The following is a 12,530-nucleotide window of genomic DNA, read 5'->3' on the forward strand; positions in this document are numbered from 1 at the left end:
CTCGGAAAAAAGTTGTACCGATTGCTGACCTTAACAGAAATAATTGTATCTAACTTTTGTGTTAAGTGATAAATCTCTTTATCCTTCAAGAAAATTTACTGCATAAATTTAGTTTTCTTACTTTTCTCACTTTTATTATTATTTTTTTGTTTTTAATTGTTTTTAAACAATATAAAACATTTTGATTAATTATTGAAATCCATCTTTTGGCCAGTTATTGCTATCTCACGTAGATAGCTTTGCAATCAAAAACTCCCGCTTTCCATTTTCAAATTCAGTGAAACTAATAAATTTTCTCTGCAAAGAAAATGCACCAATACATACAGTAATGGAAAGAAGCTAAGTCTGTTCTATGTGGCTTCCAATAGTCAGATTCCATGCCACCAAATTGATAAATGTTTTCTTCTGAAAGATGGGTCTTTGGCTTTGTAGCCACTTCGTAATAATTTACTTGTGGTTTGGATGTGACTAGAAAGCTTTTCATACTCATCGTTAACATTAAACGACGACCACTCCTCAATCTGTTTTTTCTTTCTTTCATACCAACCCAATTAAATTGTCCAAACATCGCCGGGGAGTATGTTGATCTTCTTTTATTTCACATGGAGAGCGCACTGTTTCACTATACTCTTTTTCAGTGAATTAATTAATTTCTATCTTAAGACACTGACTTTCTTAATAATTTTCTTGAAAAGCTATAATTGAACTTTTGAGGCGAATAACAATATTTCATTATTACTTTGTGTTTATAGATGGTTAAATGTAGAATGATACGTTTTTGAACTTACAGACTACATATTTATATTATATATTTTGAGTGTAAAATTTAATTTTCAGATTTTTACAACATGATGGATCGACTTATGGTAATGACAAACGCGAACATTGACGCCTTTAGAGTGCACAGCGACAGTTGGTGTCAACAAATTAAGGAAGCAATGTTGGTTAAGGGAGGTGACATTGAAAATGCTTCAACTTTTGATTATGTGCTCCATTTTCTTTCCTTTTTCTGGAAGGTACGTGAAATACAATGTATTTTGTTAATTTATTTATACCTATAGTAGTGATATGGCAACATTTAAAGATTAATTATAGAATTGAATTATTCATTACAGCTTTCAATAGAAACATACATACTTTTATCTTGTTTTCTCTAAGTATGTTTGGAGTTGTGTCTTTGATAATTATGAACAATTCATTATCGACTATTTGTTCAAAAAGAAGTTTCGCTCTTGGTTTCATTCATTATCGACTATTTGTTCAAAAAGAAGTTTCGCTCTTGGTTTTCAATTCCAAACTTTTTTTTATGACATTTGGTCATTTAGACCAAAGCCAAATATTTTTCTGCCGCTTACATTTAAGTCTAGATAGACAAGTAATTAATTAGAAATTAAATGATTTTTTTTTATTTACATTTGTATTTTTTTTTTTTTAACATTGATTTTAGGTACTATTTTCTTTGATACCACCTCCAGGAATATTTGGAGGGTGGTTGTGTTTCCTTATTTCCTTAGCATGTATTGGGATTATGACAGCTATTATTGGAGATTTGGCCACATTATTTGGGTGCCTGGTTGGCCTGGAGGATACAATGACAGGTACACTTTTTTATGCGATTGATTATTTTTTTTAAATGTTAAATTATTTAACAATCCTCATATTCAGCGTTATTACACAAAGCTTAATGAAAGTCTTTAATGAAGAAATTGTTGGCGTTCATTTATTCAAATATATTCTTTACATTTGTTGCTAGCTAGCAAAACACAGCATTAGGCAAATATATTAATATTGTATTTATTAGCAATTATGAATGCCGAATAGTCAGTTTAAAATGTTTGTATATTTTAATATTTTTCTATGAATCCTTCTGTGGCTCATTGATATAGTGTTTCACAAACTGCTACTTTTGAAACTTGAACATCATGGTTTTAGAGTTACTAGTTTGGGATTTCCTGAAACGATAATTAAAGGTGAACACTCAGTGTGCTTTCAATGGTTAATACAATCTCAGTAATCAGTGTTCCGCTCAAGGCAAAATAAAACGTGATTTGCCAAAAATTTATTTCTAGGAAAGTTGTTTTCTTAAATACTCTTAAATAAGGCAGAGAAAAATGTGTTTCGCTTAAAAAAGTGACTTAATTCAAATAAATTTTATTACAGTCAGGTAGTATTCAATTTTAGACCGAATGTAAAAAAAACTTAGTACCATTCCTAAGCAAAATACCGGATTGTATAGGCTCCCCTGGAGCGACATATTGAGATATAAAACCTCCAGAAACATCTCTATACCTCTGGATACATCCCTACTGAGATATAATATCAGAAGAACAGAGTGTTACCTATTTTGGACTGTACTAATCAGGATGGCCAATGGTATGAAAATCATCTAGTGCCTCAATTTTTAAAATACAGAAAAGAACAGTAATTCAAATTGATGTCAGACCTTTCTCCTTAGTCGAAAAAGCTTAAGACTCAGTTTACAGCCTTAAATTCTTGTCAGAATACCTCTATATATGGCAGAGAAAAATGTGTTTCGCTTAAAAAAGTGACTTGATTCCAATAAATTTTATCAGAATCAGGTAGTATTCAATCTTAGACCGAATTTATTAAGACCCAGTTTACAGCCTTAAATTCATGTCAGTAATACCTCTATTTAGTTCGACAACAAAAACAGAGAAAAAAATATTGTAACCGACACTTTTACTTTATGATCGTGACATTCAGCCGCAGCTTACGATATACATACATACTCCGTGTTTATGTATTTAAATGTGATTTAATTTTTACCGAAGCAATCAGTTCAATTAATTTTGCAAAATTAAAATTTGTCATAAACGTTAATTCATGTCCCTTATACATTATAATATAGATAACCTAGTGCCATTGGGGTGATAGAAATGTATAGTCGTAGTGCTTTCTTTACCGTTTGATAAGCTTTTTTATATCAAATTTTAGTACGCATTCATTTAAGTTTTCCTTAGCATTTAAACTTCTTATTGAGTTTTATAATTAGTTGATGCGGTCGGGTATTTTCGATTTTGGGGTTTCTTCTGAAATAACTGCTTTTAGGTGGGTCCCGTGAGTCGGAAAGTGTGGGTTTTCTCTCTCTGAATTCTCTCACATTCCGGCTCTGTGTGTGTGAGTACATATTTGTATGATGGTATTTAATGATAACAAAAAAACTAATAAACTAATATCGCAGGAAGCCAAGTTCAGTCTAAATGATTACTCTGAAAAGTTGATTATCTATGTTCAGGTTGTTGTGCTGCAAATATTTCTACTGATTTCAAAAATTAATATTGTGGTAATAAATTAAGTTTTTCAATTATTAGTTTGGTAACAATAACTGAAGCAATATTAATTTTTTTTTTGTTAAATCCTTAGATATTAGTGGTTGAGAGCACCATCACAAATATATTAATCATATGTTGTTTAAATGTTTTGTTTCTATTGTTTTTAGGCGCTTTATAACATACTCGTACTATCTTTGCTTTTTTATGTAAACTACCTTATCTTCTAACTTAGCCATGAAGATCAATTTTCTTTTATCATGTTCCATACTTATTTATTCATTTAATCTAAAAGCTTTAAACTTTATATACCAATGCAAGAACATCAGCTTTGCTCGAAACTTTTTCAGGATTTTGATTTTTTTTGAAAATTTTCTGTGGTGAAGTATATGATTTCCTCTAAAATGTTTTTTTTGTGCCTCTATATACTACAAGTATAATATTAATGAGAGTTAAATTCGTTGCTAAAATTCCGACTTTGCAGAAAATCCGAAGAAAATTTGCATTTTATACATCTACAAGATATTGGAAGACGAGAAAGTCTTGGGTTTCACACCAGGTTTTTTTTTCTAGCTATTACCCTTGTGGCACTCGGCACATCCATGCCTGATACTTTTGCGTCACGTGCCGCCTTAATCGGGGGAAAATATGCCGACGATGCTATTGGGAACATTAATGGAAGCAATTCAGTAAATATTTTCCTAGGATTGGGGCTCCCCTGGTCGTTAGCCGCCATATATCACACTGCTAAGGTTAGTAAAATAATATTATAATTACTTTTTATACAGCGCTGACTTTGGTAGCTTGGGGTACCTCACTCCCAGACACATTAGGAGCTAGAACTGTTACAAGATTAGAAAAGTATGCAGATGGTTGCATGGTTCATATTACGGGGAGTATAGCAGTTAATGTACTGATGGGTGTCGGCATGCCTTGGCTAGTTGCTGCAGCTTACCATCATGTTCAGGTTGTTGTGCTGCAAATATTTCTACTGATTTCAAAAATTAATATTGTGGTAATAAATTAAGTTTTTCAATTATTAAGAACAAGACGGTGATTGCAGTTTACTGATAAAATTTTAATACCATCAGATCAATACATTTAAGAGACCAAACAATTTTTTTAATGTGGAAATTATTAATTCCAAACTTGTAAACTATTTCTACTTAAACTATAGAAAACAGGATGTAAAAGCATCACTTTTGAAAAGCATTAATTTCAATCATTTTACTTGTCTCTAGTTGTTAAAAAAAGGTAAAGGATTTCTTGATAAGAAATCATAATAAACTGAAAAAAATAATATACATTTAAAAAATCAAAATAATTGCTGCCATAAATTACACACCAAAAATATTTTGTAGAATATTTTAGTGGTCTTCATTTCGTGGCTAATGACGTTTGGCAGAAATTTGGTTAATTTTTTGGATTTTTTGAAATCATTATTTTTATTCCAAAGGTAAATGTAACATGTGTCATCCTGTACTAAGCGGAAAAAGAAAAGTATCAGATGTTAGAAGCGCTAGTAGTCTAAGCAGCAGTAAATGCGCAAAAAAAAAGATGCTATATTTTATTAAATTATAATTTATTATTTTCTAGCTATTAAAAAATCTTTCCTCCCTTTACAATTTTTTTTCCTTGCTCCAGCCAGCCATTGCAGTTTTAGTTTGCTTTTTCTATGTAATTTTCTAATTATTTTGTATTGTGTTCCTTAGGGTAGTGAATTCTTAGTACCGTCTGGAGGATTGGGTTTCAGTGTCCTCATGTATTCCATAGCAAGTATTGTTGCAATGACTCTGTTGATGTTAAGAAGAAATCTTTCATTCTTCGGAAAAGCAGAAATAGGTGGCCCGGCAGTGGGAAAATATTTATCAGCAGGTCTCCTCCTTACTCTCTGGGTGCTGTACTTAACTTTTTCATACTTACAAATCCATGGAGTAATACATGTGCCTTTTTAATAATTATTTATTGGATAGGTCAGATTTTTTTAAAGTAATGTCCGAAGCAATTTACTGTTTTTAATCAAGTATGAAATTTTGGTAATTGACCTAACATTTATTCCTATTCGAATATTTTTATAAATAACTGATAAAATATTAAAATACTTCCTAGAAATATTATTTTTATAATGCAAAACAAAAAATTGCCTCAGGCTTTTTCTTGAAATATAGTACGAATTACTCGTACATATTTCTACAGGCTATAACTTTTACTATCTTAATATAAAATCTCATTTTATCAATTAGCTTTAATACTTACATGTATTTATTTAATTTAATGTTAAGTTAATATATTTAAATTGTCTTTATGAAAATGTTTAGTAAGTATATTTTCTAATGTACCATTTAAGGCTGACTATTTTTATTTAAACAGATATAATTCGAGTTTTATATGTTAAATAAAAATATCTATATATTAAAGTACAAAGATCTTTTATACGCATTGTACATACTTGTAAAATGGCTGAATTTTTAGTATTGTAATATATTAAAAGATACTGCTTTCTAAACATTACTGTATTCCTTTTTATTTCTAATTCTTCTATCGAGACTCTCTCATCTTTATTATTGTTCATTTGTGGGTAGGGACCAAAAAAAAAGTATTCCCTTTAACAGTTAAGTGTAGAAAAACAAATGTTTTCAATAAAAATGACTATTACAAAAGCAGTTGGCATTCCAAATTTATTGTTTGAGTATGTAGTCGTTTGAGTTGTTAATATAAAGTAGGGTACATATTATTGCACATACAGAAAACTTCAATTTAAAAAAATGAGGCAAGAAAAACCCAAACAAAAATTAAGTATTGCCATTCGATTCTAAATTTCATGCAGATGTATATAATTAAAAGGGAAATTAGCCTATACTTTGAGACCCCTTTAAAATAATTAATAAAATATAACTGTAAATATTAACTTGTCAATGATAAAATTTGGCAGGATGAAGAAGTTAGAGTTTCCCCTGTTAGTTCAAAATGCAATTCTGTTCTTAGTCGTAAGAGGAATGCTTTTCGAGTCCATAAAGATTTTTTTAGATTTTAAGCCATTTTTAAATCTGATGATACCAAAAAAGAAATTGTAGAAAATTGTGTATGGTGAATTCAGATGATATGAAAAAATAAAAGTCGCAAAGGGATCAAACTCGGTAAACCACACATAAACATTTTCCATAAGGTATGGGACTCTTCATGAAAGCACTGAGTCCTCATTAGAAGAGTCTTGTTTTTCTGGATTAATTAGTGGTATTGTGAGCATGAGTGTAAACCCGTAGTGGTTTTTTTCTGTGAAAAAGTTGAGAAAAAAAAATTGGGACTTTTCTAAGAGGGCTCTCGTGAGGGACTCTACCGAGTCACGGGTATGATTGTTTAAAAACGCATACAATACATTCTTTTACAAGGATCTGAAGTCGACACAAGAGCATTCTGAACTGGGATAAGTTTATTCCTTGGCAAGGATCAGGATTACCAAATGGGAATCTATGAAAAGGAATCTGATAGTACCCTTTTTTGAAACGTAGATTAGTAACAATACAGCTTTTGCTTGTTGCACCTTTCTCCGATTCAAGTGTTATGGGATTACTTTAGCCGCGGTGGATGAGAGGAAATTGGAACCCAGTTAACACTAAATGTGAAGGAGGCAGTTACCCTTCAAAGCTTGAGAAATACAGAGTCTCGCCATTTAACTCACTTTACCAAGCAGAGTTCATCCCTATCTATTACAAAATATTTGGGATGTGCTTACAAAGCTATAAGCTTGGAATTTTACAGGTAATGTTTTGATTTGCTCCAACACTATTGGTGTTCTTTATTTTCAAGCTATGATAGGGCACTACTCGGATCCCAAGATTTTTAGACAGACCAGTCTTAAGCCACACTTTCTAAAGACGCTGGAAAGGTTGGTAGATGATGGTCGTTAAATGGATTTTCTGTTACACCCAAAACAAAACGCTTATAAAAAAAAAAGAATATCGATGAAGACAATAATGAAGCACTGCTCTTTTCAGTGGGAAAGAACCTGCTCAGAAGATGAAAGAAGTATCTTCAATGTAGTTTGATGAAGTTTTTTTATAGTAAAGGAAGTTAGAAAAAATACTGATCGATATTCTAGATTCTAGAACATCTCCTAAAAAATACAAAGGAAACAACGATTTTTAGAGGAGTTTAGTGGAGTATCTCTCTGTGCCCACAACTCCTCTAAATAATTGGAAGTACATTGTTATCGAGTTGAAAACTTGCATCAAGTAATTTAGATTTAGCTTTATTGAAATAGTTGCAATTAATATAAAGTTATTATAGAATAATGAAGAAGAGATGTTCATTTTTTTAAAAAATTTATAATTAACGCCCTTTTCAGCTACCAGCTCTTTTGCAGAAGCCTTTTGTAAAACACGTGAGGTGCCGTTTCTTTTTCTTCCTGCCAGAAAATTCGCAGGCTGTCCATTCCTCATGTGAACATATTTTCGTTTAATATTCAATTGCACTATAAGAGTCACGTGATAATCTAAATGGGCCGCCCACCCTTGTTAAAATTAAGCTGCAGTACGTTTTGGCGAGTAGCTACGATAAACTTCTTTACCTACTTCAAGCTTGGAATCCCCAAACATCAGTCTTTATAAGAAACTATTAAAATGGGTGGCTGGCAACTTGGACCTAATTTAAGAAGCATCTTTCTGATGATCAGTCGGGATGGCTTGAATGGTTGTCTTTGATTAAGTTATTTAAAAAAGTCTCGCCTAATAAAACATAGTATAGAAATATAAATTTCTTCGGATATTTGCATTAAATTGCTTTAGTTAATTAATAAATAAGATTGTTTGTCTTGCTGTTTATTAATTTTTATTTGGCAACACTGGTTGTAACCGTACTCTTAACAGACACGGGAAACGCCGTTTGTTAGTGTTTAGTGATATAAATCACCGTAAAAAACAAACAATTTCTGAATTTGAATCTTTAGTTATATCTGCGAGGCAAAGTTTTTTCTTATCGAAAATTTAGCTCTTTAAATTAGGTTTAAATTAATGAGAGTGATTGATGTTTGTGTAAGTGTTCCTTTCTGAACAATTTGACAGTAGTAGTTTGTTTCTTTCCACTAAATTATATTTGTTATGCAAAGGATGATTTTAGTTTTCTGAAATGGATTATAGATACATAGACTGGGATGAATTGTTAAATCGTAATCAGCCTTGTTTATTTAAATCAATAGATGGACATCCAATAAGTTTTCATTTTTGCATTGATAATGTTTCATTGAAACAGAAATTAGAAGAACTCGTTACTAGAAATGGTGGTGATTCAGTAGAAAAGTATTTCGAAATGACTCCAATGTCAGCACTTATGGTTGATGAGAAAAGTTTTAGAAATTTTTATAATAGAGTATCATTTAGAACTTCATATGTTATAGAATGTGTCAGATCTGGTTACCTGCACGATATTAATGAATATATTCACAATGATGAACCGACTTCAAGAAGGTTTGATTACATGGATGTTATTTTCTTCAGGAAGCACAAGTTTTATGAAGAAAAATCATGTTTTTGTTGTAGACATAGCAGTGTTATTAAGGGTAATAAGAAAGAGTTTCAGGAAAACGGTACAGCAAATAATGCGGATTGCAGGTGCAGTTCTAGTTGTAAACAATCAACAGCGTGCAAAGAACAATGTATTTCGTTACCAACCCTCCGAACTGAAATTGAGAATGTACGAAAAACTGTACCTACTAGAACGCTGGAAAAATGTTTGAATCCTTGTTCTCATTGCTATCTTCAGTTAGATCAGAGCCGCCGAACCATCTCTTCCCATAAACCATCGGGTAAACGTAGTTTTGTAGTAAGTACTGAAGAAAGATGTGATCCTCTTAATGAAGAAAAACTAGATAGGAGAAAATATTGTTCGACCTGTAATTGCCAACCTTCTGCGGAAAATGATAATGAAACACATTCACTTGTCCCCGATAGTGAACAAGTTAATTTACATAATTCACCGGATTGTGGAAGCAACTCAGAAGGTTTTGCCGAAGAAAGGGCATCTAGATTGTCTGCTAATAATTCTGATAACGACTCTGATATTCCAAAAAGAGGTAGGATACGAAATGTCGTTGTGTCTGATGATGATGAAGACGACGTTGATGATGAAAGAAATGCGGAATGTGTTAAGAACACTAATCACCGTGCCCTTCCTGAGGACGAAGACGATATAGGCCCATCAATGTCAACTACGTCAACAAAATTGCAAATTCCTGATAAACATACTAGAAAACTTTATAGTAGGAAAGAAAAGGAAGCTATACTGAAATACATCATAAAACATGATGCTGTTGAACATGTTAAAGGGATAGTTATTTGGAAAAAAATGGAAAAGAGTAATATTTGTCCCAACCGTACATGGATGAGTATGCAAAATCATTTTAAAAAGTCACTGTGTAAGGAATTAGATCAGTTTGCATTTTTAACACCTAGTCAAAAAAAATCTCTTAGGATCTGATTAACAATATTATTTAATATTTGTATGTTCCTTGTAATTAAATAATACTTTATAATAAATTGGTAATTTATCTCTTTTATTGGAGAGTAATTGAATAAATTTATATTTCATTAGCTAAAATTTTCAATATTTGTAATCAACCAAATTTCCACTATTGTTTTAGTTACTTGCGCATCAGGTAGAGACGGATTCTTTTAAATATTTTACGGGAGCAATTAAAGTTTTTGTCTTTGTTTACATGGTTCTTTTTATTGTTTATGTCGTTGAGGATTTTTTACATCGCTGGGGTTCAGTTGAACAGTATTCGATGGCCTGATTCTTGTATACATTACTTGGGTCGTCCCAAATAAACCTTTTTCTTCTTGTGTTCAGAACCGAGGGCAGCGTCGATGTCGTATCTATTCATTCCATGCAATTTAAAAAAAAATAGTAATAAATGTAAATTACTATGTATAAAATATTTAATCCTTGATAGACTCATGTGGAATCAAAATCACTCGAGTGATTCTAGGTTCTCCTAGATGTTTAAAAAATATATTCAAGGAAATAATTCTATAAAGCTTTCTTGTCACCTGTCCTTATACTCTTACATAGAAATACTAAAGGATAGATTCTTAAAAAAAAAAGGAACAAACAACCACTATGTTGTTACCATTTTGTTTAAATTGTAAATGAAGAATTACTTATACAAATTTACGTAGATTAAAACCTCGCGGAAAAGTTCCAAATGAGTGCTAAACTTAACGTTTAACCGGTTTTTTAAAAGTCATAAATTTGTATGAGTAATTTCTTTTTCAGAACTTAAAAACCACATACATTTAAGACTTAAGTAACCGAATTACCTTCAGAATCATGTTTATTTACTAAATGTGTGTAAAGCAAACAATTATAGACCTTTTGCAGAAATCAGATATTACGCATCTCAAATCAAGACGAGAATTTTGAGAAAATATCAAGTAGAAGTCAGCTTGTTAGTTGGGAAGAAGTAACTTACTTCGCAACCAACGTATCTGAGAAATCTTATGCGGAATATGTTTAATTCTGTTGTTTTGAACATCATAGTAAGTGCATCATTTCGGGGAAATACTCCAACGAAGGAAGAATTAAAGAACAGTTCAAAGTTTCAATAGTATTTCGTAGGTTTTGTGATCATCCTTTAAATATGAGTTACAAAAACAGTAAAAATAAACTCACAAAATCTTTTATGTTGCTCTATCTAACGGAAGATATTATTTTCGCGTTCTAATAATATTAGGTAAATGTAAAAAGTTTTTGGGAAGGGATTAGCGAGTTCGAATCCAACTGTTGTTGACTCTTTTTACTTCCTAGGAGCTTTCTTTATTGTGTTTTGTAACCAGAGAACATTGTCCAGAGGCCGGCAGTGCATAAAAAAAAAAAAAAACTCCGGGAGCAGTGACTTCAAATATTAAATTAACAAAATTAAGGTGCTTAACCGACTTTGTTTAACTTAATTTGCTCATTGCACATATTCAAGGTAAAGACTTAATTTGAATTTGAAAATTATTGTTGAAATGTGTGGTGACTAGAGGACTGGCACCGACAGGGATTGGCCTAATTAAAACGATGATTGATAAAGATAATTAAACGTAAAACAAGTCATTAATCTTGTTATTTTTCAATTAGAACTGCAACAGATGCTGTACGATCCTAACACGGTGGATAGCAGCAGACAGTGCGTAAAAAGGCTGTAAGTTCAAAAGACCTGGTTATTAACTCGTCTTAATTATTATTAACAATAATAAATAAGAGTAAGTTTCTTGTATCATTTTTTTTTTTTTTTTTTTTTTTTAAGAGTATCTATTAATTGAGTTTGAATGATAATTTATGTAATTGTGTAAGTGATCTTTCTTTCCCTACTAAACTGGAAAAATCTTTTTTTTTTTTTTTTTTGTTTTCATCATATGTTTCTTTATTATCAGTTTTTACACTTAATGAACCTAGATATCAAAAATAAATTCTAGTATGGTCTAGCTGAGCATAGTAGAGTTTATGGTCTAATAGAGTTATTCATGTTGAGTAACGCGCATTTTTTTATGGTTTTTAAATCATTAAAAATTCGCGGGTTAATACAGCTGTTGGCAAGTTGTTGGAAACATGGTCGACGTTTACTTTGAAGGTTGTTTTACCCTCTTAGGTTTTCAAAATAGGAATCTAATTTGCTTTAAAAGATACTTTTAAAATAGTATTAAAAGCTGTAGCTGTTTTATAGTATTCAATGAGTGTGTCATTGTGGTCATATGAAATGGTCTTTTTGTACCCATTCTGTGATGTGATTTGTAGGTAATGCAAAACACTGGTGAAAACGTTAAGTCTTCCAAAGGCTTTAGTAAACAGGGTGTTGACGAGAATAAGAAAATACTCGTCAAACCTGAAAGTATCTCCAAAAATCATATACCTAGTATTATTATAACTAGAGGAAAAACTGAGAGCCGGTCAATTAAATCCAGGAAGAAGGATGACTTTTCTTGCAGACCAAGACCTATATACCATGAAGAGCGGCGAGGAAGTTATAGAGGTCGAGGTATCAGTAGTGGGCGAAAGGATGAATTTATTTCTCGCGGACGATTTTCTGAAACGATAAGCAAAAAAACGGATATATCTGGAAAATATTCTAATGATACTGGTAATTTGTATAGATCAGGTAAGATTGATTTCCTAAGCTTTCGTTTGTTTAACATTACCTTATGGCACCAAAAACTTTGTCATTAATAAATCTTTTTGTGAAAATTTTAGATAGGATTAATAGTT

The 12,530-nt window shown here is 31.4% G+C and overlaps 3 protein-coding genes across 7 annotated transcripts in view; all 3 read left to right on the forward strand.

The window, feature by feature from the left end:
• LOC141460814 (sodium/calcium exchanger 2-like) overlaps nt 1–5,796 on the forward strand; it is a 35,812-nt gene extending 30,016 nt beyond the window's left edge. For 2 of the 3 annotated variants that reach the window (XM_074141170.1, XM_074141189.1), the window contains exons 12-15: nt 838–1,016; nt 1,448–1,598; nt 3,864–4,042; nt 5,003–5,796. In XM_074141170.1, coding sequence (XP_073997271.1) covers nt 838–1,016; nt 1,448–1,598; nt 3,864–4,042; nt 5,003–5,245 — 752 coding nt within the window. In that variant the 3' untranslated portion in view covers nt 5,246–5,796. Of the gene's footprint in view, nt 1–837; nt 1,017–1,447; nt 1,599–3,863; nt 4,043–4,078; nt 4,258–5,002 lie in introns of all 3 variants that reach the window. The other variant, XM_074141180.1, reaches the window with a different exon arrangement.
• Nucleotides 5,797–8,192: 2,396 nt separating this feature from the next.
• LOC141460859 (uncharacterized) lies at nt 8,193–9,881 on the forward strand. Its single transcript, XM_074141277.1, has one exon. It carries the CDS (start codon nt 8,415–8,417, stop codon nt 9,759–9,761), a length of 1,347 nt encoding a protein of 448 aa, XP_073997378.1. The 5' UTR covers nt 8,193–8,414; the 3' UTR covers nt 9,762–9,881.
• A 1,563-nt stretch (nt 9,882–11,444) lies between these two features.
• nonC (serine/threonine-protein kinase Smg1) overlaps nt 11,445–12,530 on the forward strand; it is an 89,044-nt gene continuing 87,958 nt past the window's right edge. The window contains exons 1-2 of one of the 3 annotated variants that reach the window (XM_074141219.1): nt 11,445–11,530; nt 12,063–12,423. In XM_074141219.1, the coding sequence (XP_073997320.1) occupies nt 12,066–12,423 (358 nt within the window). In that variant the 5' untranslated portion in view covers nt 11,445–11,530; nt 12,063–12,065. Of the gene's footprint in view, nt 11,531–11,864; nt 12,424–12,530 lie in introns of those variants that run through there. The other 2 variants (XM_074141208.1, XM_074141229.1) reach the window with 2 other exon arrangements.

This window comes from Rhodnius prolixus, unplaced genomic scaffold, assembly GCF_049639745.1.
Source record: "Rhodnius prolixus isolate KJV_2025 unplaced genomic scaffold, Rpr scaffold_1, whole genome shotgun sequence".
Taxonomy (NCBI): Eukaryota; Metazoa; Arthropoda; class Insecta; order Hemiptera; family Reduviidae; genus Rhodnius; species Rhodnius prolixus.